At 46.9% G+C, this 24,084-nt stretch overlaps 1 protein-coding gene across 1 annotated transcript; it reads right to left on the bottom strand.

The window, feature by feature from the left end:
* Window positions 1-2,051: 2,051 nt before the first annotated feature.
* C6H19orf18 (chromosome 6 C19orf18 homolog) lies at window positions 2,052-22,466 on the bottom strand. Its single transcript, XM_038006439.2, has 6 exons — window positions 21,788-22,466; window positions 21,575-21,679; window positions 19,962-20,003; window positions 10,778-10,880; window positions 5,634-5,794; window positions 2,052-2,757 (listed from the first exon to the last, which is right to left on the bottom strand). Exons 1-6 carry the CDS (start codon window positions 21,906-21,908, stop codon window positions 2,639-2,641), a joined length of 651 nt encoding a protein of 216 aa, XP_037862367.1. The 5' UTR covers window positions 21,909-22,466; the 3' UTR covers window positions 2,052-2,638.
* Window positions 22,467-24,084: the final 1,618 nt, after the last annotated feature.

Below are 24,084 nucleotides of genomic sequence, written 5' to 3'. Positions count from 1 at the left end.
AAAGCATTCTTAGTTTAAGAATAAGTTTCACTTTAGGCTGGACGCGGTGGCTCACGCCTGCAATCACAGCACTTTGGGAGGCCAAGGCAGGCGGATCACGAGGTCAATACATCAAGACCATCCTGGCCAACATGGTGAAACCCCGTCTCTACTAAAAATACAAAAAATTAGTTGGGCGTGGTGGCGCATGCCTGTAGTCCCAGCTACTCGGGAGGCTGAGCCAAGAGGATCACTTGAACCTGGGAGGTGGAGGTTGCAGTGAGCCGAAATTGCACCACTGCACTCCAGCCTGGTGACAGAGCAAGACTCCATCTCAAAAAAAAGAAAAAAAGAAGTTTCATTTTAATATTAATAATAGACATTGTTGTGGAAGTCAGTAGTTACACAACGATTAACAATCCTTTGTCAGGAACTCTTGTGGTAGAGCACACCTCCCGTATGATTTTTTGCTTTGTTGTTTTATATATAAACAAGCACTGCACCTAAGGTGGGCATGTTCCTCCTTTTACTTCTGGGAATGCCCTGCTCTGTCTATGAAGTAGCCATCCTTCGATTCCTTTACTTTCTCAATAAATTTACTTTCTTTTTTTTTTTTTTTTTTTTTTTTTTTGAGGCGGAGTCTCGCTCTGTCGCCCAGGCTGGAGTGCAGTGGCACTATCTCGGCTCACTGCAAGCTCCGCCTCCTGGGTTCACGCCATTCTCCTGCCTCAGCCTCCCGAGTAGCTGGGACTACAGGCGCCTGCCACCACGCCCGGCTAATTTTTTTGTATTTTTAGTAGAGATGGGGTTTCACCGTGTTAACCAGGATGGTCTCGATCTCCTGACCTCGTGATCCACCCATCTCGGCCTCCCAAAGTGCTGGGATTACAGGCTTGAGCCACCGCGCCCGGCCAATAAATTTACTTTCACGTTACTCTGTGGACTTGCTCTGAATTATTTCTTCAATGAGATCCAAGAACCCTCTCTTGGGGCCTGGATCAGGACCCTTTTCCAGTAACAACTTCAGATCTCTCTGCCCCAACTGTTTTCCTCTCAAATAGCCGCATGGAGTGTTTGCTACCTGCTCCTTTCAAGTCACTGGCTAAATGTCACTTTACTATAGCCCTTTCAGATTCCCCTGTATTAGTCTGTCCTCACTCTGCTAATACATACCCAAGACTGCGGTAATTTATAAAGGAAAGGGGTTTAATTGGAAGGTGGAAACAACACAAATTTCCATTAACCAGTAAGTGGATAAGCAAAATGTGCTCTATCTGTACAATTAAATATTTTTCAGCAACAGAAAAGAATGAAGTCACTCTGAGAGGCTGACGTGGGAGGATCACGAGGTCAAGGGATTGAGGCCATCCTGGACAACATGGTGAAACCCCGTCTCTACTAAAAATACAAAAATTAGCCAGGCGTGGTGGCGGGCGCCTGTAATCCCAGCTACTCACAAGACTGAGGCAGGAGAATGGCTTGAACCCAGGAGGCGGAGGTTGCAGTGAGCCGAGATCACACCACTGCACTCCAGTCAGGGCGACAGAGCAAGACTCCGTCTCAAAAAAAAAAAAAAAAAAAGAACATTAGTGTGCAGGGTTTTTGTGTGTACATGTGTTTTCAATTCTCTTGCATGTATACCTAGGAGTGGAATTGCTGGGTCGTAAGTAACTCTGTGTTTAACTTTCTGAGGAATCGTCAGATTGTTTTCCAAAGCAGCTGCACCATTTCACTCAATCTTGCCTCTGCATCCCACAGCCCTTGGCGTCCACTTGCTACCTCTGGCTGTGTTTCTTAGCTCCTTGCCTGTGGGCCTGTTTCCCTTGAGAGAGCTGGAACCTGACAGCGATGAGTGTATATTTCCTTTTTTTGTGGAGACGGGGCCTCACTATGTTGTTCAGGCTGCTCTTGAACTCCTGGACTCAAGCAATCTGCCTGCCTCATGCTCCCGAAGTGTTGGGATTACAGGCATGAGCCATCATGACTGGCCTGGATGAGTGTGTTTTATTTACTTATTTAATTTAATTAATTAATTTATTTATTTTTGAGACAGGATCTTGCTCTGTCAACCAGGCTGGAGTGCAGTGGTGCAATCTCGGCTCACTGCAACCTCCGCCTCCCGGGCTCAAGCGATTCTCCTGCCTCAGCCTCCTGAATAGCTGGGATTACAGGCGCGCACCACCAGGCCCGACTAACGACTATGTTTTAATCCGGTATCATATTTATTTTGACATCCTCAGTTTCCTCATGTGTACAAAGGAGACAAGGTATGGAACTGACAGGTAATCTCACCAGGAAAGTTTGGCTTCATGAAAGCTATTCCCTGGCAAAGTCTGGGAGATGGTCCCCCAAAACTACTTGTGCAATATTTCTGGTCAGGAGCAAGAAAAGAAAATCCTGACAAGTTCTCTTCACCCTTAACAAAGTTAGATTCTTTTCTATTTTCCAATTAAGTTATAATTATTCATGAACTATGAGAGCCAATAAACAAGAGTTGCTATGTCATGTGGCTTTATTTTCTGGGATACACGTTTGGCATTTCTTTCTTTGATGTCTTCTTCCACAAGGTTCTCTGGGAGCAAGCCACGCCCACGGGCTCAGTCTCCCAGCACCCCTATAGTCTCTCCTCTGCCTCAGCCAGCACCTCTGTCACCTGTGTTCACAAATCTTCCATTTTTCCATTATGTGACGTATTCTTTGTTTCTTTTTGTGTTACTGAGTTTCTCTCTTCCCTCAGTTTCTTCTTCTTCATATTTTTCCTTCTTTTTGATCTAATAACTAAAATGTAGAAACGATGTCATCGATATAGTAATAAGTGAGGATTAAAATTGGAGACAAAAGGGGTGAGGGAAAAAGCCTGGAAAAATGGAGGTACCAACAGTGGAATTTTCAGAGGATTCATAATGAATGTTATTTGTCTGACAAGGATGGTGAAAATTAAATTTTAAAATTATTTTCCCATATTTTGTATTCAAGTTGTATAAATGCCCAGTAAAAGAAGAAGAAGAATGTAGAAAAGCTATAATCCAATGTGGTAAAGAGACATTGGGGAAGTGTTTTCCCTCTGCCTCAGTGAGCATCAGTGATCTCTCCTGCTCTGGCCGTTCTGCCTCTTTCTGGCTACGTCTGGAGTTTTTAGAGAGTAAGTCCATGTGAGGAATGGTTAGTATGGCTGAATCACACACTGCACTCTCTATAGGTTTCTCTCTAGAAGTTTTTAAACAGGTACCCACGAATCTCAGAACTTCCAGGCTAGGCTCGGTGGCTCACACCTATAATCCCAACAGTTTGGGAGGCCAAGACAGGAAGATCTCTTGAGCCCAGGAGTTTGTGACCAACCTGGGCAACATGGCGAAAACTGTCCCTACTAAAAATACAAAAACTAGCCCAGTGCGGTGCCTCATGCCTGTAATCCCAGGACTTTGGGAGGCTGAGGAGGGTGGATCACTTGAGGTCAAGAGTTCGAGACCAGCCTGGCCAACATGGTGAGACCTTGTCTTTACTAAAAATACAAAAATGAGCCAGGCATGGTGGCGCGTGCCTGTAATCCCAGCTACTCAGGAGGCTGAGGCATGAGAATCACTTGAATCCAGGAGGCAGAGGTTGCAGTGAACTAAGATCACACCACTGCACTCCAGCCTGGGCAACAGAGCAAGACTCTGTCTCAAAACAAAAACAAAAACAAAAATGAGTTGGGCATAGTGACTTGCACCTGTAGTCCCAGCCACTCAGGAGGGTGAGGTGGGAGGATTAACTGAGCCCAGGAGGTTGAAGCTGCAGTGAGCTGATATCACACCACTGCACTCCAGCCTGGGTGACATAGTGAGACTCTGTCTCAAAAAAAAAGAAAAAGAAAAAAAAAAGCCGGGAGTGGTGACTCACGCCTATACTCCTAGCACTTTGGGAGGCCTAGGCAGGTGGATGACTTGAGGTCAGGAGTTGGAGACCAGCCTGGCTAACTGGTGAAACTCCGTCTCTACTAAAAGTACAAAAATTAGCCAGGCGTCACAGTGCACGCCTATAATCCCAGCTACTCTGGAGGCTGAGGCAGGATAATTGCTTGAACCCAGGAGGCAAAGGTTGCAGTGAGGCAACATTTCTCCACTGCACTCCAGCCTGGGTGACATAGGGAGACTCTGTCTCAAAAAATAAAAAAATAAATAAAATTCTATAGCCGGGATGCATTGGCTCACTCCTGTAATCCCAGTACTTTGGGAGGCCGAGGCGGGTGGATCACGAGGTCAGAAGATCGAGACCATCCTGGCTAGCAGGGTGAAACCCCGTCTCTATTAAAAATACAATGGGCCTGGTGGCGGGCACCTGTAGTCCCAGCTGCTGGGGAGGCTGAGGCAGGAGAATGGTGTGAACCCAGGAGGCGGAGCTTGCAGTGAGCTGAGATCGCGCCACTGCACTCCAGGCTGGGCAACAGAGTGAGATTCCATCTCAAAAAAAAAAAAAAAAAAAGAACTTGTACAAAATCAGGCAGAGGTTGCAGTGAACCAAGATCACACCACTGCACTCCAGCCTGGACAATGATCAACGTCACCCTCTTCTCACAAGGACAGGAGAACATGTCTGGGGTGGGCATGGCATGCTGGGAACTTTTACCCTGGGGTAGTGACCTCTGTTTTGTGGGTCTGGATCCCATTTTCACATCAGATGGAGACATGGTGCAGGTGAAACGTCTGTGTCTATGTTTTGAATGCAGGATAACATCATGGTAATGAGTATGTTTAACGGAAACATGTTTTGTGCTGGGAAAACTTTGTTTCCTGAACTCTGTTAGATCCGTGGAACTGCCCTGCAAAAGGAACTGAGCAACCCCACAGCTGTTCACCCCGCTGTAAGATTTGATGAGAAAGGTTCATTTCCGTAAGTGCGGCTGTGAATATTTGTCTCTCTTACTTCAAACTCCCTTAACTCCCACTTATCTTTGCCTTTGAAAACCAAGCCACAGGCCGGGCACAGTGGCTCACGCCTGTAATCCCAGCACTTTGAGAGACTGAGGCAGGCAGATCACAAGGTAAGGAGATCAAGACCATCCTGGCTAACACGGTGAAACCTTGTCTTTACTAAAAATACAAAAAAAAAAAAAAAAGAAAGAAAGAAAGAAAAAAAATTAGCAGGGCATGGTGGCACACGCCTGTAGTCCCAATTACTTGGGAGATTGAGGCAGGAGGATCACTTAAACCCAGGTGGCAGAGGTTGCAGTGAGCCGAGATTGCGCCACTGCACTGCAGCCTGGGCGACAGGGAGACTCCGTCTCAAAAAAACAATAAAAAAAGGTTGGCAGTGGTGGCTCACGCCTGTAATCCCAGCACTTTGGGAGGCCGAGGCGGGCGGATCACGAGGTCACGAGATCGAGACCATCCTGGCTAACACGGTGAAACCCCGTCTCTACTAAAAATACAAAAAATTAGCCAGGCATGGTGGCGGGCGCCTATAGTCCCAGGTACTCGGGAGGCTGAGGCAGGAGAATGCTGTGAACATGGGAGGCGGAGCTTGCAGTGAGTCAAGATCATGCCACTGCACTCCAGCCTGGACGACAGAGCGAGACTCTGTCTCAAAAAAAGAAAAAAGAAAGAAACAAAAGAAAACCAAGCCACCACTGCCAGCTTGACCTTCCTGCGAGTGGCTCTGACAGGTCACGTTACCTGAGTGGATGAACTTCTCCAGCTCCTTTTCGTTCTCTGGAAGTAGGTGCGTGGACTCATCCTCATCCTCTGAGCCCTCTTCTTTGTCTCCTAATGACGGTATCCTGATATTCTTATAAAGCGACTCCAGCTGTTGTCTTTCCTCAGCCTGTGCCAGTCGACTGGAGAATGATATAAATAAATTTAGAAGCACAGTTTTCATGGTGAATAATTCATTTCTCAATCATGCCACTTTTTGACTGGAAAGGAGTTGCTTGTGGGGTGGGTGCAGAAGTAAGACTTTGAAACCAGACTAATCATGGTCAGATCTCAAATGTCTACATGGTCAGGTCATTTCCTGGAGTAAGGAGTAACTCTTATCCCAAAGCATGGATCAAAGCCAGGACTAGACGTGAGCAAGGCACTCACATCGGGTTCCAAACTTAAGGTGTTGACAAAAAACTCCATAATCAGACAAATCATCTTTCTTTCTCTCTTTTTCTTTTTCTTTCTCTTTCTTCCTTTTTTCTTTCTTTTCTTTTCTTTCTTTTCTCTTTTTCTTTCTTGTTCCTCTCTCTTTCTTTCCTTCCTCCCTCCCTTCCTTCTTTTTTCTTTTTTTTTTTCTTTCCTTTCCCCCCTTTTTTTTTTTTCTCTCTTTCTTTCTTTGGAACAGGGTCTCTTTCCTTCCTCCCTCCCTTCCTTCTTTTTTCTTTTTTTTTTCTTTCCTTTCCCCCTTTTTTTTTTTTTTCTCTCTTTCTTTCTTTGGAACAGGGTCTCATTCTGTCACCCAAACTAGAAGTGAACTGATGCTATCACGGTTCACTGCAGCCTCAAACTCCTGGGTTCAGTCTTCCCTACTCAGCCTCCTGAATAGCTGGGACCACAGGCTCATGGCACCATGCCCAGCTAATTATTTTTGTATTTTTTTGTAGAAATAGGGTCTTGCTATGTTGCCCAGGATGGTCTCAAACTCCTAGGCTCAAGCTACCTTTCCTCCTTGGCCTCCCAAAGCACTGGAATTACAGGTGTGAGCCACTGTGCCCAGCCATAGTCATATTTCAGTGTAATATTTTACAAAATAAAAATTAATGCCAAGAAATCCGTGATGAACAAAATGGGACAGAAAGGGTGTTACTGATGTTTCTACCTCACTGTAGGTCCAATCCTGGAAGTGGATCATTGAACAGCTATTTCTGTTTGGTGTGGAAATAGATGACAGTGTTTTCTTAACATGCTTACCTTCCCAGTACTGTGTGAATTATGTAATAAAAAAATACTTTTAGGGGCCAGGCGCAGTGGCTCACGCCTGTAATCCCAGCACTTTGGTAGGCTGAGGCGGGTAGATCACCTGAGGTCAGGAGTTCGAGGCCAGCCTGACCAACATGGAGAAACCCCGTCTGTACTAAAAAAATACAAAATTAGCAGGGCGTGATGGCGCATGCCTGTAATCCCAGCTATTTGGGTGGCTGAGGCAGGAGAATCACTTGAACCCGGGAGGCAGAAGTTGCTGTGAGCCGAGATCACGCCATTGCACTCCAGCCTGGGCAACAAGAGTGAAACTCCGTCTCAAAAAAATAAAAAATAAAAAACTTTTAGGGTTAGCTTACTCGTTTTTTGTTTTTCTTGCTCAGAGCCAAATCCCAGCAGAGGGTTGGCTCCTTTGGGTTCCAGGGGCAGTGGTGGGGGAAGGGTGTGGGCACTCTAGAAGCTGTGAGGCAGCAGAGCTGGCTGCAAACATCACCAAAGATCGTCAAAAGGCTGGGGCAGGAGCAAGAATTGAGTGACAAGAGGGAGGTGCTCGCCTCAGTGTGAAATGTAAGGAGGTGCCCCAGACACTGAAAAATGAAGATGAGTATTTTTTTTTTTTTTTTTGAGATGGAGTTTCGCTTTGTTGCCCAGGCTGGAGTGCAATGGCGTGATCTCGGCTCACCACAACCTGTGCCTCCCAGGTTCAAGCGATTCTCCTGCCTTAGCCTCCCGAGTAGCTGGGATTACAGGCATGCGCCACCACGCCCAGCTAATTTTTCTGTATTTTTAGTACAGATGGGGTTTCTCCATGCTGATCAGGCTGGTCTTGAACTCCCAACCTCAGGTGATCCACCCACCTCGGCCTCCCAAAGTGCTGGGATTACAGGCGTGAGCCACCACTCCCAGCCCTTAACTCAATATTTTTAAAAATTGAAATGAAGAAAAAAAAAAAAAATTCCAGGATATACCAAATATCAAAATTGTAAACAGAGATAGGATCCAACAGTGCTGTGCTGAACCACGGGGGAGCTTGAGTCAAAAGGAAAGGTGTGAGTCCCTATACATATGTTTTAATGTATTTTTAAATGCTTATTCTTTTCCAAAACACTTAAGAAGTTCAGAAATTTTTTTTTTTTTTTTTCTTTTTTTGAGACGGAGTCTCGCTCTGTCGCCCAGGCTAGAGTGCAGTGGCTGGATCTCAGCTCACAGCAAGCTCCGCCTCCCGGGTTCACGCCGTTCTCCTGTCTCAGCCTCCCGAGTAGCTGGGACTACAGGTGCCCGCAACCTCGCCTGGCTAGTTTTCTGTATCTTTTTAGTAGAGACGGGGTTTCACCGTGTTAGCCAGGATGGTCTCGATCTCCTGACCTCGTGATCCGCCCATCTCGGCCTCCCAAAGTGCTGGGATTACAGGCTTGAGCCACTGTGCCCGGCCCAGAATATTTTTAATAATTGAAAACTGGTGTATGAAAAGTCACAACGTTAAGTTTAAATATTTTATCTAGGTCAGGCGTAGTGGCTCACGCCTGTAATCCCAGCATTTTGGGAGGCCGAGGCGGGCAGATCACGAGGTCAGAAGATCGAGACCATCCTGGGTAACACAGTGAAACCCTGTCTCCAACTAAAACTACAAAAACAATTAGCCAGTTGTGGTGGCAGGCGCCTGTAGTCCCAGCTACTCGGGAGGCTGAGGCAGGAGAATGGCGTGAACCTGGGAGGCGGAGCTTGCAGTGAGCAGATATCATGCCACGCACTCCAGCCTGGGCGACAGAGTGAGACTCCATCTCCAAAAAAAATAAAAATTATTATAAAACCATTTATACCCCAAACAAAATTAATTGTAATTTTACTTTCCTGGTTTAAATAAAAGCAAACTTACCAATAGTATTTTCAAAATCTACTTCTGGAAAAAATGAACCACTAAAAATTACATAAAACTTGTATTTTTGAATAGGTGGTTTTGTTTTTTTGTTTGTTTGTTTGTTTCGGTTTTGGCCTCAGGCTCCACTCTAGCTTAGTGCTAATACAAATGTGAAAACAAGAATGGACTAGCTCAACAACTCAATTCAACACTGAGTGTCCAGGAGATATGTTTTACTGAGTTGCATTAGAAAACTTTATATTTATTAATAGTTTTGTCTATAATAATGAGATATACAGAAGCTACAGTTACATTTTTTTTTTTTTTTTTTTTTTTTTTGGAGACAGGGTCTCACTCTGTCACCCAGGCTGGAGTGCACTGGTGCGACCTCAGCTCACTGCAACCTCCACCTCTGGGGCTCAAAGCATGCTCCCACCTCAGCCTCTAGAGTAGCTGGGACTACAGGTGTGTGCCACCACACCTGGCTAATTTTTGTATTTTTTGTATAGATGGGGTTTCACCATGTTGCCCAGGCTGGTCTCAAACACTTGAGTTTAAGCGATCCACCTGCCTCGGTCTCCCAAAGTGTTGGGATCACAGGTGTCAGCCACTGCCCCCGGCCTATACAGTTACATAAATTAAGTGGATGTAGTGGAGATAACCCACAACCAAGCACGCAGGTTACACTCTCATTAGCAACATTTTTCTCTTTTACCTTAAATGTCACTTTGCCTTCATGTGACCTACTCCAAGGTGGTCTCAACATAGCTGCCTCAAAAAATATCCCACACATGGCAATATATCCCGTTTTCATACTTAATTCTAATGAAGCAAGTAATTTTGTACTTTTCAAACTGTTTCTGGTGGGATAACAATGGAATCCTAGCATGGAATCATAGAGTAGGAGTCAGAGTCTGTTGCTTTGGTCAGAACTACGTGAGGTCACAGTGTGTCTCACCTTTTTCTACTGTGAATTTCAAAATGATTACATCACTCGAAAGAGCTTGACCTCAAGCTTCATTTGCGAAGACGGTGACGTATCTTCCCCCAAAGCTGCTATCACCCCAGACTGCACTGACATATTTCTAGTGAAAAGGAGAGTACTCACTCTTTTCTGCTGTGCACTATTGAGATTCCTTCCAAAGTAGCAAGTTCATTTTATATTTATTTATTTATTTATTATTTGAGACAGAGTTTTGTTCTTGTTGCCCAGGCTGGAGTACAATGGCATTATCTCTGCCCACTGCAACCCCTGCCTCCCAGGTGCAAGTGATTCTCCTGCCCCAGCCTCCCAAGTAGCTGGGATTACAGGCGCCGGTCACCATGCCCAGATAATTTTTGTATTTTTAGTAGAGACAGCATTTTACTATGTTGACCAGGCTGGTCTCGAACTCCTAACCTCAGGTGATCTACCCGCCTCAGTCTCCCAGAGTGCTGGGATTACAGGCATGAGCCACCACACCCGGCCTCAAGTTCATTTTAAAATACCAAATGCTGGGAGAATTGCTGGAGAATTGCTTGAACCCAGGAGGCAGAGGTTGCAGTGAACCAAGACCTGTACCACTGCACTCTAGCCTGGGCAACAAGAGCAAAACTCCGTCCCCACCCCAAAAAAAAAGTAAAAAAATAAATAAAATACTGAATTTTGGGAGGATGCCAGCATCTCAAACTGTGTCTTTCAAACATTTTTGATCATGATTCCCAGTAAAAAATATATTTTATTTCACAACCATGTGTCTCTGTGTGTACATGTCTCACACGTGTGTCTGAAAAGTTTAAAAATCAGCCTTTTACATTAATATTTTAAGTAATATTTTCTAATATTTTCTATTCTGCTGAATTGTATTCTGTCCTGTGCCTTTCTTTTTTTTTCATGTGTATCATTACTCAACATGAGTACAACCCACATTTTGAAAAACACTAATCTGGAAATTTATAATGACTATAATAATTTAACAATTGTAAGATGTGTCATCATCATCCTTTGACACTAAATAATAATCAGTTGACTTGTTACATCTCATTTAAGGATAGCAGATGTTACTTAGCAGATACTTACTATATCATATAGGAGATTGCCATCCCACTTATCAGGGCAATGCTGAAGGCTACGCTCGAAATTAAAATTACTTTAACAAGAGCGGGTCTATGCCGAATTATTGCTAAAAAGAAAGAAAAGAAAATAAGTGCTCAAAAATGTTCATTTTAGCTATGTCTTTCAGTTAATATATTTGTCCTTACAGAGGGGAATAGAAGTCAAAACCAGACACACTTTAAAAAATAGCTTTTTTTTTTTTTGGACACAGAGTCCCATTCTATCACCCAGGCTGGAGTGCAGTGCATGATCACAGCTCACTGCAACTTCCATCTCCCGGGTCCGAGCCCTCCTGCCTCAGCCTCCCAAGTAGCTGGCACCACAGGCATGCGCCACCACACCTGCCTAATTGTTTTATGTTTTTGTAGAGATGGGGTTTTGCCACGTTGCTCAGGCTTTCTTAATTTTAGAAAATACTGAAGTTAGATTTTACGGCCTATGTGAACAAATATAATTTTTGCTCCCAACAATCCCTGACTCAAGTTCACCTTCCGTCCTGGGCTGGAGCCCTCCCCTCTGCTCTGTAGAGACACTGGGTCCCTGACTCTGTGTGGCAACACCCGCTGTGTATGCAGCCGAAGGGGAAGTGGCCTTCATCTTATGATTTGGGTGCTGCCCTGATGGTCTCAGATTGTGTGGTGCTCTCATGAAAGGACATTGCAGGACAACTTAGGATGGAATTCCATGAACCTGCATTCCAGGTGTCAATTTTAGGACTACGGAACGTCCTATAAAATCATGGCTGTTGGCCAGGCGCGGTGGCTCAAGCCTATAATCCCAGCACTTTGGGAGGCCGAGACAGGCGGATCACGAGGTCAGGAGATCGAGACCATCCTGGCTAACACGGTGAAACCCCGTCTCTACTAAAAATGCAAAAAACTAGCCGGGCGAGGTGGCGGGCGCCTGTAGTCCCAGCTACTCGGGAGGCTGAGGCAGGAGAATGGCGTGAACCCAAAAGGTGGAGCTTGCAGTGAGCTGAGATCCGGCCACTGCACTCCAGCCTGGGTGACAGAGCAAGACTCCGTCTCAAAAAAAAAAAAAAAAAAAAAAAAAATCATGGCTGTTGTTTGCAGGCTCAGGTGTGTCATCCTCCTTCATATTATCTGAAATGTGAAAAAATAACAAGTTGTTGTTTGTGCAAACTGAACAAAATAGCAGCTAGCAAAGTAAGTGCATTATTCAGCCACTTGTAAAATCCGACAAGTTGGGATGGGTGCCGTGGCTCACACCTGTAATTCCAGCACTTTGGGAGGCCAAGGTGGGTGGATCACCTGAGGTCAGGAGTTCGAGACCAGCCTGACCAACATGTTGAAACCCTGTCTCTACTAAAAATACAAAAATTAGCTGGGCATGGTGCCACGTGCCTGTAATCCCAGCTACTCAGGAGGCTGAGGCGGGAAAATTGCTTGACCCAGGAGGCAGAGGTTGCAATGAGCCAAGGTTGTGCCATTGCACTCCAGCCTGGGGGACAGAGCAAGTCTCCATCTCAAAAAAAAAAAAAAAAATCTGACAAGTTGAGGCAGCTCCCCCTTGCCTCGTGCCTGGCCTTCCCCTGACTGCCATCTCTTCACTGGCACAGGGCAAGGGGTTCAGCCACCTGAGCTGAAAAGCGTCCTGAGATTCACCCGTCAGTGAATCTCAGCATGCTGAAAACAGCCTGGACTATGAAAAAGCTAAGAGTGTAAAATGAACAACTAGATTTTAGGTGAGGGATACGGGGCGTTCACTCTACAGTTCTGTCTACTGTTCTGTATGTTTTCAAATTTTCATGAGGAAATATTTTGGGAGGGAAAAGAACACAGGTTGCAGATAGTTTAGGTGTGATGAAAACTGAAAACGGGCCAGGCAAGCTGGCACACGCCTATAATGCCAGCACTTTGGAAGGCCAAGGCAGGTGGATCACTTGAGGTCAGGAGTTCAAGACCACTCTGGGCAACATGGCGAAAGCCCGTCTCTACTTAAAATACAAAAATTAGCCGGGCATGGTGGCTCACACCTATAGTCCCAGCTACTTGGGAGGCTGAGGCAGGAGAATCACTTGAACCTGGGAGGCAGAAGTTGCAGTGAGTCGAAATCGTGCCACTGCACTCCAGCCTGGATGACAGAGCGAGACTCTGTCCAAAAAAAAAGAAAAGTAAAGAAAACTGAAAACGGACCGTTAGATGGGGCATCCAGGAGGTCATTAGAGATCTAGGCAGAGGACATATTAGCTGTGTGGTGGGGACACAAGTGAAGCAGGTTCAGGAGGGAGTAAGAAGAAAGTAACTGGAAACCGTGAATTTTGAAAATGATTTTGGGGAACTTTGTATAAAAGAAAGAAGAGAAATGGGCACAGCTCCTGGAGGAGTCTAAGAGATCAAGAGACCATCTTGTTTTTAAGATGTGAACATTGGCAGCACGTTCGTGAATGGGAATGAGACAGTGAATCGTGATACTATAGTACCAGTTCATTCTGGCTGCTGTAACGAAACACCACAGGCTTGGTGGCTTAGAAACAACAGACACAGCCAGCCGCAGTGGCCCACTCCTATAATCCCAGCACTTCGGGAGGTGGGCAGATCATGCGTGAGCTCAGGAGTTCAAGACCAGCCTGGGCAACATGGTGAAACCCTGACTCTATAAAAAATACAAAAATTCGTCAGATGAGGTGGCAGGTGCCTGTACTCCCAGCTACTCAGGAGGCTGAGGCAGGAGAATTGCTCGAGCTAGGGAGCAGGAGGTTGTAGTGAGGTGAAACTGCGCCATTACACTCCAGCCTGGGTGATGGGAATGAAACCCTGTCTCAAAAAAAAAAAAAAAAACCTTTGGGAGGCCGAGGCAGGTGGATCAGGAGGGCAGGAGTTCGAGACCAGCCTGACCAACATGGCAGAACTCCATCTCTACTAAAAATACAAAATAAAATTAGCCAGGCATGGTGGCTGACGCCTGTAATCCCAGCTACTCAGGAGGCTGAGGCAGGAGAATTGCTTGAACCCGGGAGGCGGAGGTTGCAGTGAGCAGAGATCACACCACTGAACTCCAGCCTGGGCGACAGAGCAAGACTCTGTATGGAAAAAAACAAAAACAAAAAACAAAAAACAAAGAAACAACGGACATTGATTTCTCACAATTCTGGAGGCTGGGAGGTCCCAGATCAAGATATCAGCAGCTTTGGTGGCTGGCGAGGATTCACTTTCTGGTTCAACAGAGGGTGGCTTCTTTGTTGTGTCCTTACAGGAAGGAGTGAGATAGCTCTCTGTGACTTCTATTGTAAAGGTACTATTCCCAGTCATGGGGGTTCCACCCTCATGACCTCGTCATCCCCCAAAGGCTGCAACTCCTAATATCCTGACCTTTGAGATTAGGATTTCAACACATGGATATGGGGTTAACGGACACCAGCATTCAGACCGGAGCATGCAGGAAAGGGAGAAAGAATTGCCAGGAAAGTCCTTGAGTTGGCTTAAGAGGATGGAAGCTGGGACAGAGGCCAGCCTTGGCACGGACGGTTCAATTTCCAGCAGGAGACGGAGAAAGGGGGTGTGATTGCTGTTAGACAGGAGGGTGTGGACACTGTCTTTTAACTGCTTAAATTTTGTTTGTGAAGGAGGCAAACAAGGGCATTCTGGGAGCGCAAGGCTGGGGTAGAAGACACTGAGATATTTGCAGAGCTAGAGAAATATATGAGAAAGTCACCAAGCAGGATGGGAGAAGTAGACTAGGAAAATGAATAGCATATTTTTAATAAAATTTCCTAGAAATAGGCCAGGCATGGTGGCTCACACCTGTGATCCTAGCACTCTGGGAGGCCGAGGTGGGTGGATCACGAGGTCAGGAGATTGAGACCATTCTGGCTAACATGATGAAACCCCGTCTCTACTAAAAGTACAAAAAAGAAAATGAGGCCGGGCGCGGTGGCTCAAGCCTGTAATCCCAGCACTTTGGGAGGCCGAGACGGGCGGATCACGAGGTCAGGAGATCGAGACCATCCTGGCTAACACGGTGAAACCCCGTCTCTACTAAAAAATACAAAAAACTAGCCGGGCGTGGTGGCGGCGCCTGTAGTCCCAGCTACTCGGGAGGCTGAGGCAGGAGAATGGCGTAAACCCGGGAGGCGGAGCTTGCAGTGAGCTGAGATCCGGCCACTGCACTCCAGCCTGGGCGACAGAGCCAGACTCCGTCTCAAAAAAAAAAAAAAAAAAAAAAGAAAATGAGCTGGGTGTGGTGGCAGGCACCTGTAGTCCCAGCTACTTGGGAGACTGAGGCAAGAGAATGGCGTGAACCCATGAGGTAGAACTTGCAGTGAGCCAAGATTATGACACTGTACTCCAACCTGGGGGACAGAGCGAGACTCTATCTTAAAAAAAAAAAAAAAGAAAGAAAGAAATTCCTAGAAATGGAATTGCTGGGTGTATTTATTATATTTTCTTATTTTCTATATTCCTGATGCTCTGGCATTTGGGGCCTTAATCCTGGAGAACCTCCCTTCCCAGGGCTAGTTATTTCTTAGAGACAGCATATGACTCCCCTGCAAGCACACCTTTGATATACAAACCAACCAATCCAGAGCCCACACCCCAACCATCTCCTTTTCAAACTCACACACTAAGCCAATCTCTCCCTGCCTGCCCTAAATCACTCCAGGGTCAAATACTGGACAACGAGAAACCACCCCTATGGTTTGCCAAAATTAAACCATTCAAATCTAAATTTACTCAGAGTACCTGCCATGCCTCACCCATTCCTTCCCTCAGAAACCCCAGTGGAGGCAGGGGCCATGCTCACCCTCCCTCCCTGTGCTTCCTGAGGGTCCTGGTGTGCCCCTCTGTGGTGGGCCGTGTCTCCTGTTTCCAGGAATCTGTGGGTATAAACTTTTTCCTTCATGAAGATCATTTGTATGTCTGGGACTCTTGTCATAACTGATTAAAATAAATCCCCCAGGTATATTTCAACACTCTAGGTTAAAAAGTAATCACCGGCCGGGCGCAGTGACTCACACCTGTAGTCTCAGCACTTTGGGAGGCCGAGGTGGGTGGATCATGGGGTCAGGACTTTGAGACCAGCCTGGCCAACATGGTGAAACCCCATCTCTACTAAAAATACAAAAATTAACTGGGTGTGGTGGTGCACACCTGTAATCCCAGCTGCTCGGGAGGCTGAGGCAGGAAAATCTCTTGAGCCCAGGAGGCAGAGGTTGCAGTGAGCTGAGATTGCACCATTGCACTCCAGCCTGGGCGACAGAGCAAAACTCTGTCTCAAAAAAAAAAAAAAAAAAAAAGGTAATTGCCTTGGCTGGGCACGGTAGCTCACGTCTGCTGTAAGCCCAGCACTTTGGGAGGCTGAGCCGGACGGACCACCTGCGATCAGGATTTCGAGACCAGACTGATTAACATCGTGAAACTCCATCTCTGCTAAAAACACAACATTAGCTTGGCATGGTAGTGGGCACCTGTAATCCCAGTTACTCAGGAGGCTGAGTTGGAGAATCGCTTGAACCCGGGAGGCGGAGGTTGCGGTGAGCCGAGATCTTATCATTGCACTCCAGGCTGGGGGCCAAGATTAAAACTCCGTCTCAAAAAAACAAACAAACAAAAAAGTGATTGCATTGTTTTTCTATTTATGAGAACTGTCAATTGCCCTTTCTAGAAGTTGTGCTCACTGCTAGCCTACAAACAAGACGTGAGGTTATGTTTCCCAGCTCCTTTGCCGATACAGTTATGAGACATTTTACCCACTTTCAACAGGATAGCTGAAAACTGGAATTACAGTGTAGTTTTATGAAATCAAATAATTCAAACTTAAACTAATTTAAACTTAAAGCTGCTGGAACCTTGAACTACTCTGAAACTTGAGAGCAATGTGGCTATGCAGCTTGAATCACAAGGATGCAGCAGCAACTTCTGCCTTTTTTTCCTGTAAATAAGAAGACCAAGAGGTGCCAGCTGTGAGAGCCCCCTCTGATGGTTGCTCCTCCTCACACAGCAATAATCTTCCTTGGAACGGGGTTGCTGTCTGGAACCAATCAAATAGCTATAACTTATGCACTGGTCTCACATGGAGAATGTTATAATCCTGCTACAATGTCAGTCTCTGTGCATATAAGTGAAACCTTAACTTCTCTTTAGAACTGCTGTCCCCATTAGTTTGAAGTCAGTGTCTCCTGGGTGGACATCCTCAAGCTTGCGCTCAAATAAACTCTGTACTTAATCATATTTGTCGAACTTCATTATTTAAGCTTGGCAGTTTCTTTTTTTTTTTTTTTTTGAGACGGAGTCTCTCTCTGTCGCCTGGGCTGGGCTGGAGTGCGGTGACCGGATCTCAGCTCACTGCAAGCTCCGCCTCCCGGGTTCACGCCATTCTCCTGCCTCAGCCTCCCGAGTACCTGGGACTACAGGCGCCCGCCACCTCGCCCGGCTAGTTTTTTGTGTTTTTTTTAGTAGAGACGGGGTTTCACCGTGTTAGCCAGGATGGTCTCGATCTCCTGACCTCGTGATCCGCCCGTCTCGGCCTCCCAAAGTGCTGGGATTATAGGCTTGAGCCACCGCACCCGGCTAAGCTTGGCAGTTTCAATGCACAATTCTTACTATGAGTAAGGCAGACATCTTTCCATATATATATATATATATATATATATATATATATATATTTTTTTTTTTTTTGATATAGAGTCTCACTCTGTCACCAGGCTGGAGTGCAGGGGCTGGATCTCTGCTCCCTTCAACCTCCACCTCCCAGGTTCAAGCGATTCTCCTGCCTCAGCCTCCTGAGTAGCTGGGATTACAGGTGCCCGCCACCATGCCCAGCTAATTTTTGTATTTTTTTTTTTTTTTTTTTTTTTTGAGACGGAATCTCGCTCTGTGGCCCAGGCTGGAGTGCAGTGGCCAGATCTCAGCTCACTGCAAGCTCCGCCTCCCGGGTTTACGCCATTCTCCTGCCTCAGCCTCCGGAGTAGCTGGGACTACAGGCGCCCGCCACCTCGCCCGGCTAGTTTTTTGTATTTTTAGTAGAGACGGGGTTTCACCGTGTTAGCCAGGATGGTCTTGATCTCCTGACCTCGTGATCCTCCCGTCTCGGCCTCCCACAGTGCTGGGATTACAGGCTTGAGCCACCGCGCCCGGCCAATTTTTGTATTTTTTAGTAGAGATGGGGTTTCACCATGTTGGCCAGGCTGGTCTCAAACTCCCGACCTCAGGTGAGCTACCCACCTCAGCCTCCCAAAGTGCTGGGATTACAGGCACAAGCTACCGCAACCGGACCATCAACTTTATTAGACAAACCATTTTGTCCCGCCTCCATTCTACCTACAACTGGGACCTGAGGCTCAGGGGTGGCAGAGGTCTCAGTGACCTTCCAGCGCCAGCGCACAAAACAAGCTAGTGTCAAAAGAAGGACCAGTGTACGGGCCTTTGACACCCTAGCCGGGACTCAAGCTCTGTGCTTTGGTGACAGTGGTGTCAATGGGCAGGTGAAATAGTCATAGCTGAGCTTTAGGAAGATTGATAATGTGTTTGGCATGGATGGATGTATTCATTGTGTTTTTTATTTTCTGCGTTTCCTGATACTTTGACATCTTGGGGCCTTAACTGACCCTTAAAGATACTGCCCCTCCCAGGTCCAGCCAATTCCTAAAGATAGTAAACTCTGGCCTGCGAGTCCACCTTTCATGTGCAAGCCGACCCACCCGAAGCCTATGCCCCAACAATCTCTATGGAGCTCTCATGCTCCAGGCCACTATCCCCTGCCCCCAGCTACCCCAGGGCCAGGTCCCGGACAACCAGGGACAGACCCCACGCTGCACAGCCACCAAATCACTCAAGCTGATCCCAAGCCTGCCTTGCCTACCTGCTTCCTATAAAAACCAGAATAAAGTTTGTTTTGTTTTGTTTTGTTTTTTGAGAAGGAATCTTGCTCTGCCGCCCAGGCTGTAGTGCAGTGGCTGGATCTCAGCTCAATGCAAGCTCCACCTCCCGGGTTCACGCCATTCTCCTGCCTCAGCCTCCCGAGTAGCTGGGACTACAGGCGCCCGCCACCTCGCCCCGCTAGTTTTTTGTATTTTTTAGTACAGACAAAGCTTCACCGCGTTAGCCAGGATGGTCTCAGTCTCCTGACCTCGTGATCTGCCCGTCTCGGCCTCCCAAAGTGCTGGGATTACAGGCGTGAACCACCGCGCCCAGCGTTTGTTTTTCTAAAAGATAGTCTCCCTCTGTTGCCCAGGCTAGAGTACAGTGACACGATCTCAGCTCACTGCAGCCTCCACTTCCCAGGTTCATGCGATTCTCCCCGCTCAGCCTCCCGAATACCTGGGACTACAGGTGCCCACCACCACTCCCAGCTAATTTTTGTATTTTTAGTAGAGATAGGGTTTCACCATGTTACCCAGGCTGGTCTTGAACTCTTGACCTCAAGTGATTTGCCTGCCTCGGCCTTCCTAAGTGCTGGGATCACAGGCATGAACCACCGCGCCTGGCCCAGAATAAAAGGGTTTTGCTCACACCTTTCCTGGCTCCCTTTGCCTCCTGACCAACCCTGGTGCTTCCTTGTGTGGCCTCCTACTTCTAGGGACCCGTGAGTACCAGGCTTCTTCCTTCACAACAGTCATTTCTGCGTCTGCATGTCTCACTCAGCGTACGTGATTAAAACAAATGGTGGCTACGTGCTAAAGCAGTGGGGATTGGAGGGCGGGGGACGGAGCTGACTCAGTAGCCGTCCCGTTGCAGGCACTTAGCAAATGTGCAGAGGAGAAGGAAGGACGCTCTGGGGCGGGAGCAGCAGCAGGACACAAGGTGCCTTCTGCTTTGGAGGACTCTGAAGCGAGTGGTGTTGAGGTGGTTCCAGGACAAGCCACGGTGGGGAGAGTTGCTAGAAAGGCTGCTGACGGGGTCGCTGTGTGTGCCCATGCATTCTGAGTGCTCCACAGAGATCTCAGACACAGCCTGTGCTTTACTCACTACAACACCAGTCCATGGAGTTCAGGCACTTCTCACCTGCCCCAGACAGTGTCACTGTGCATCCCCCTCCAGAGGGGGCACCTTGTCTAACACACGTGAAGGCGCAGACTCCTTGTGCAGACTCCTTGGTGACCACCCGGCACCCTCTGCAGCCACACATCACAACAGCTTCAGGAATGTTGTGGGTCCACCCGCCCGCCCTTCCAGATCCCCTGGCTTACCTTTATTCCTCAGGAATTTCACGGGGTTCGTAGGTGACGCCGCTAAAAGGGCATCAAAGGGGATCAAGAGGAAGAGATTTTAAGATGGCTTAAGATGAATTTGGGAAAACAAGGAAATAACTTGGCATTAGAGAAGGCAGCCTAACACACAGCTTCCAAATATCTCAGATAGCATGTGTTAATACATTCCTCCCAACGCCTGGCAGCAATGTGTGGGTTAATTTGCAGAAGCCTGGTGTTCTTTTTGCATCTGGTGCTCCCTATCACGAAGAATGACCTTTAGGAACAGGATACTTTTGGTTTCTGGCCTCCTTTTGCAGTCATACAAGTTGGGAAATCTCTGCCCAAATTGAGGACCTGGAGAGAATTTGAGTTGAAGGGGCTATGACCTCATTAGAAGGTCAGAGAGGGTTGGGCACAGTGGCTCATGCCTGTAATCCCAGCGAGGCAGGCAGATCACGAGGTCAGGAGTTCGAGACCAGCCCGACCAACAGGGTGAAATCCTGTCTCTACTGAAAATACAAAAATTAGCCAGGCATGGTGGTGCAACCCTGTAGTCCCAGCTACTCAGGAGGCTGAGGCAGGAGAACTGCTTGAACCCGGAGGTGGAGGTTGTGGTGAGCTGCGATCGCGCCCATTGTACTCCAGCTAGGCGACAGAGAAAGACTCTGTCTCAAAAAAAAAAAAAAAAGATCAGAGAGCCAGGCAGAGAGGCCAGGGAGCCAACAGTAGTGTCCCTTCCTCGGACACAAATTAGATGCAAATGTATCACACAGCATTTCCTTTGCAAGGAATGGAGATTGTTTATAAGCATCATATATCTCCACAAAGGGTTGCTGAGCTTCAAAGATTGTCGGGGTTGGTTTTGTTGTTGTAAGATAAACAGACATCCTCTAGTACTCAAATTAGAAAGGAACCATAGAAAATGCTTATAAAGAATTCTCGGCCAGGTGTGGTGGCTCATGCCTGTAATCCCAGCACTTTGGGAGACTGAGGCAGGAAGATCATGAGGTCAGGAGATCAAGACCATCCCAGCTAACATGGTGAAACCCCGTCTCTACTAAAAGTACAAAAAATTAGCTGGGCCTGGTGGCAGGCGCCTGTAGTCCCAGCTACTCAGAAGGCTGAGGCAGGAGAATGGCGTGAACCTGGGAGGCGAAGCTTGCAGTGAGCCGAGGATCGCGCCACTGCACTTCATCCTGGGCGACAGAGCAAGATCCGTCTAAAAAATAAAAATAAAAATAAAAATAAAAATTCTCTACACTCGTAAACCTTCTATGTCTAGACTTGCATGCTCTACTGCCAAAACATGCACCAAATTACAATTCAAGTCAGACAGACACATCTGTGTAATCTGGATGGGATCAAGGTTTTTGTGTGTGCTAATTAAAGTGAAATGAAGGAGAGAGAGAAGAAAGTGGCAATCCCTAAAGAGAAAGCACAACAGAGAGCGAAGAATGTAAAATCTAATTTCCAAGCAAATGTTTATCTAATTACACTCTATTTTAGGAACCTTTCTACTACCAAGCACACAGTACACATTCACATAGCAGATAAGAGAGGACTCCAGGCTACGATTCTCACTTCACTGAATGAGGAATTCAATGACTCACCCACGGATCTCGAGGCAGCCCCTTGAATCCCAGGTAACTGCGTTTTACGAGAGAACACTTGGGGCCCTTTGGTGATGTTTCTGGGTGGCTGTGATTGTTTATTGCCTTGAAAAGAAAACGTTTTGCGGTGAAATGTAATTACCCTCTTTTTCTCTCTCCTGAAACAGCTTTTCAGTTTTTCCTGAGTCACGTAAAACCAGTGGTTGAAGCTACCTGGTAAGCCTGTTACGTTTCTAGTGGGATGGAGTCCATCTGCAAACGGCAAGCATAAATGAAGTGGGCATTCCATTACAAACAAAAACAAAATGAGGAAACCACTCTGAACCTTGTCCATCACTCTCAAATTATCAGTATTTTATCCTAAGGATGAAAGGAAATACTCAGCTACAGTCCAGCATCTGCCCTCTATCTGAGCAATCAAGCTCTACTCCCTTCAGAATGTTTGGGCAGTGACTTGGAGCCACCAGTGTGAGGTCAGTCCTTGCTGTGATAACGGAGTTCCTTCATGGAACCAAGCTGACCAATGGGGAGACTACAGGGTAAGAGGGCAGTGCTTGGAGGTGCAGGCATGATGAGACCAGGTCCCTGCCTACAGTGTGCAGATTAGTGAGGAGGCAGAAAGAAATCAATTCCAGTCAGCCCTCTGCATGCGTAGTTCCCCATCCGTGATTTCCACCAACCTCACTTGGAAAATGTTCAGGAAAAAAGGAATGGGCACGGTAGCTCACGCCTGTAATCCCAACACTTTAGGAGGTCAAGGGCAGATCGCTTGCGGCCAGGAGTTCAAGAACAGCCTGGCCAACATAGCAAAAGCCCAGCTCTACTAAAAAGACAAAAATTTGCTGGGCGTGGTGGTGCACACCTGTAGTTCCAGCTACTTGGGAGGCTGAGGCGTGAGAATCACTTGAACCCAGGAGGTGGAGGGTGCAGTGAGCTGAGATCATGCTACTGCACTCCAGCCTGGGCAACAGAGCAAGACTCTGTCTCAAAAAGATAAAACAACAAACGCAAAAACAAAAACAAAAACTAGCCAGGCATGGTGGCGTGTACCTGTAGTCCCAGCTACTTGGGAGGCTGAAGCAGGAAGATCACTTGAGCCGAGGAGGCAGAGGTAGCAGTGAGCCAAAATCGTGCCACTGCCCTCCAGACTGGGCAACAGAGCAAGATTGTGTCTCCAAACAAACAAACAAACAAACAAAAAAAAAAAAAAAGAGAGAAAGAAAAGAAAAGAAAGTGGAAGGAAAGCAGTCACCCTTAGAAGGGAGGCAATGTGCACCAGGAAGACCCACAGCAGGAAGGTGAAGGGGGACTCCTGATGACTGAAAGTGGGCCCTAGGCTTCCGAGATGGCAGGAATGGAAGATGGGCTCAAAAAGGCAATGAACTCAGTCATGTATGAGGGAGACAGAGGGGACCCACGAGTCCTGGACATTAGGGAACACCGAAATCAATCCAGACTCTTTAGTGTCCAGGCTGTGCATGCTAGGTGACAGGAAGGGAATACTTCCCAGAAGAAGCAGAAGTCTGGGACTTTCTTTTGACTTGTGATGTGACCTGAGCCACAGGAGGCCACCCCCCCCCCTTTTTTTTTTTTTTGAGATGGAGTCTTACCCTGTAACCCACACTGGAGTGCAGTGGCACAATCTTGGCTCACTGCAACCTCCACCTCCTGGGTTCAAATGATTCTCCTGCCTCAGCCTCTGGAGCAGCTGGGATTACAGGTGCCTGCCACCACACCCAGCTGATTTTTGTATTTTTAGTAGAGATGGGGTTTCACCATGTTGGCCAGGCCAGTCTCGAACTCCTGATCTCATGATCCACCCACCTCAGCCTCCCAAAGTGCTGGGATGACAGGAGTGAGCCACTATGCCCTGCCAGGAAGCCCTTTAAGACATTAAAAAAAACTGTATCTATTTAAACAGAGATGGGATCTTGCTATGTTGCCCAGGCTGGCCTTGAACTCCTCAGCTCAAGTAATCCTCCTGTCCCAGCCTCCCAAAATGCTGGCATGAGCCTCAGTGCCTGGCCTAGAAATTTTTTCAAGATAATAATCTTGATAATAAGGTTATAAGTTACCAGGATGCTTGTGAAATATTGCATATGACTTATGAAATCCTTTGGAATCTCTAAATCAGAGAATTTGGATTCACTTTGGGTATTAGAATACAATATCCACATCCTACTGGTAGTATGATTCTGGGTATATTATGCTGCTTTCTCTGAGCTGAGATAATACTGCTGACTTCATTCTCTCCAAGGGCTTTTGCATAAATCATGTAAAAAAAAAAATCCATCAATAACTAACTTGCCCCTGCCACATTTATCAGGTGACCACTAATGTGTCAGGCCCTAAAAGGACTGCAATGAAATGTTGCACACCTAAGTGAGCCCCAGCTGGGAGTCAGAGGGTGAAAACAGCCTCCCGATGACATCACTAGGCCATCATTTCTCAACCACCGGGGAGCCATGGGCCCTTGAAAAATTAGATGAGCTTTATGAACCCCAGAGTTC

Source organism: Chlorocebus sabaeus, chromosome 6 (assembly GCF_047675955.1).
Source record: "Chlorocebus sabaeus isolate Y175 chromosome 6, mChlSab1.0.hap1, whole genome shotgun sequence".
NCBI classification, from domain to species: Eukaryota; Metazoa; Chordata; class Mammalia; order Primates; family Cercopithecidae; genus Chlorocebus; species Chlorocebus sabaeus.
Note: the sequence above shows the minus strand (reverse complement) of the source record. Positions and strands in the feature narration are given on the sequence as shown.

Bases quoted from the DNA above. Each gene is read 5' to 3' on its own strand.
- C6H19orf18 (XM_038006439.2), bottom strand. From the start codon at position 21,908: ATGGACAAGGTTCAGAGTGGTTTCCTCATTTTGTTTTTGTTTGTAATG. The intron at 10,881-19,961 runs GTAAGCCAGGGG...CTTTCTTTTTAG, and splicing joins GAAATTCCTGAGGAATAAAG to CAATAATTCGGCATAGACCC. The intron at 5,795-10,777 runs GTAAGTATCTGC...ATCATTCTCCAG, and splicing joins GCAATCTCCTATATGATATA to TCGACTGGCACAGGCTGAGG.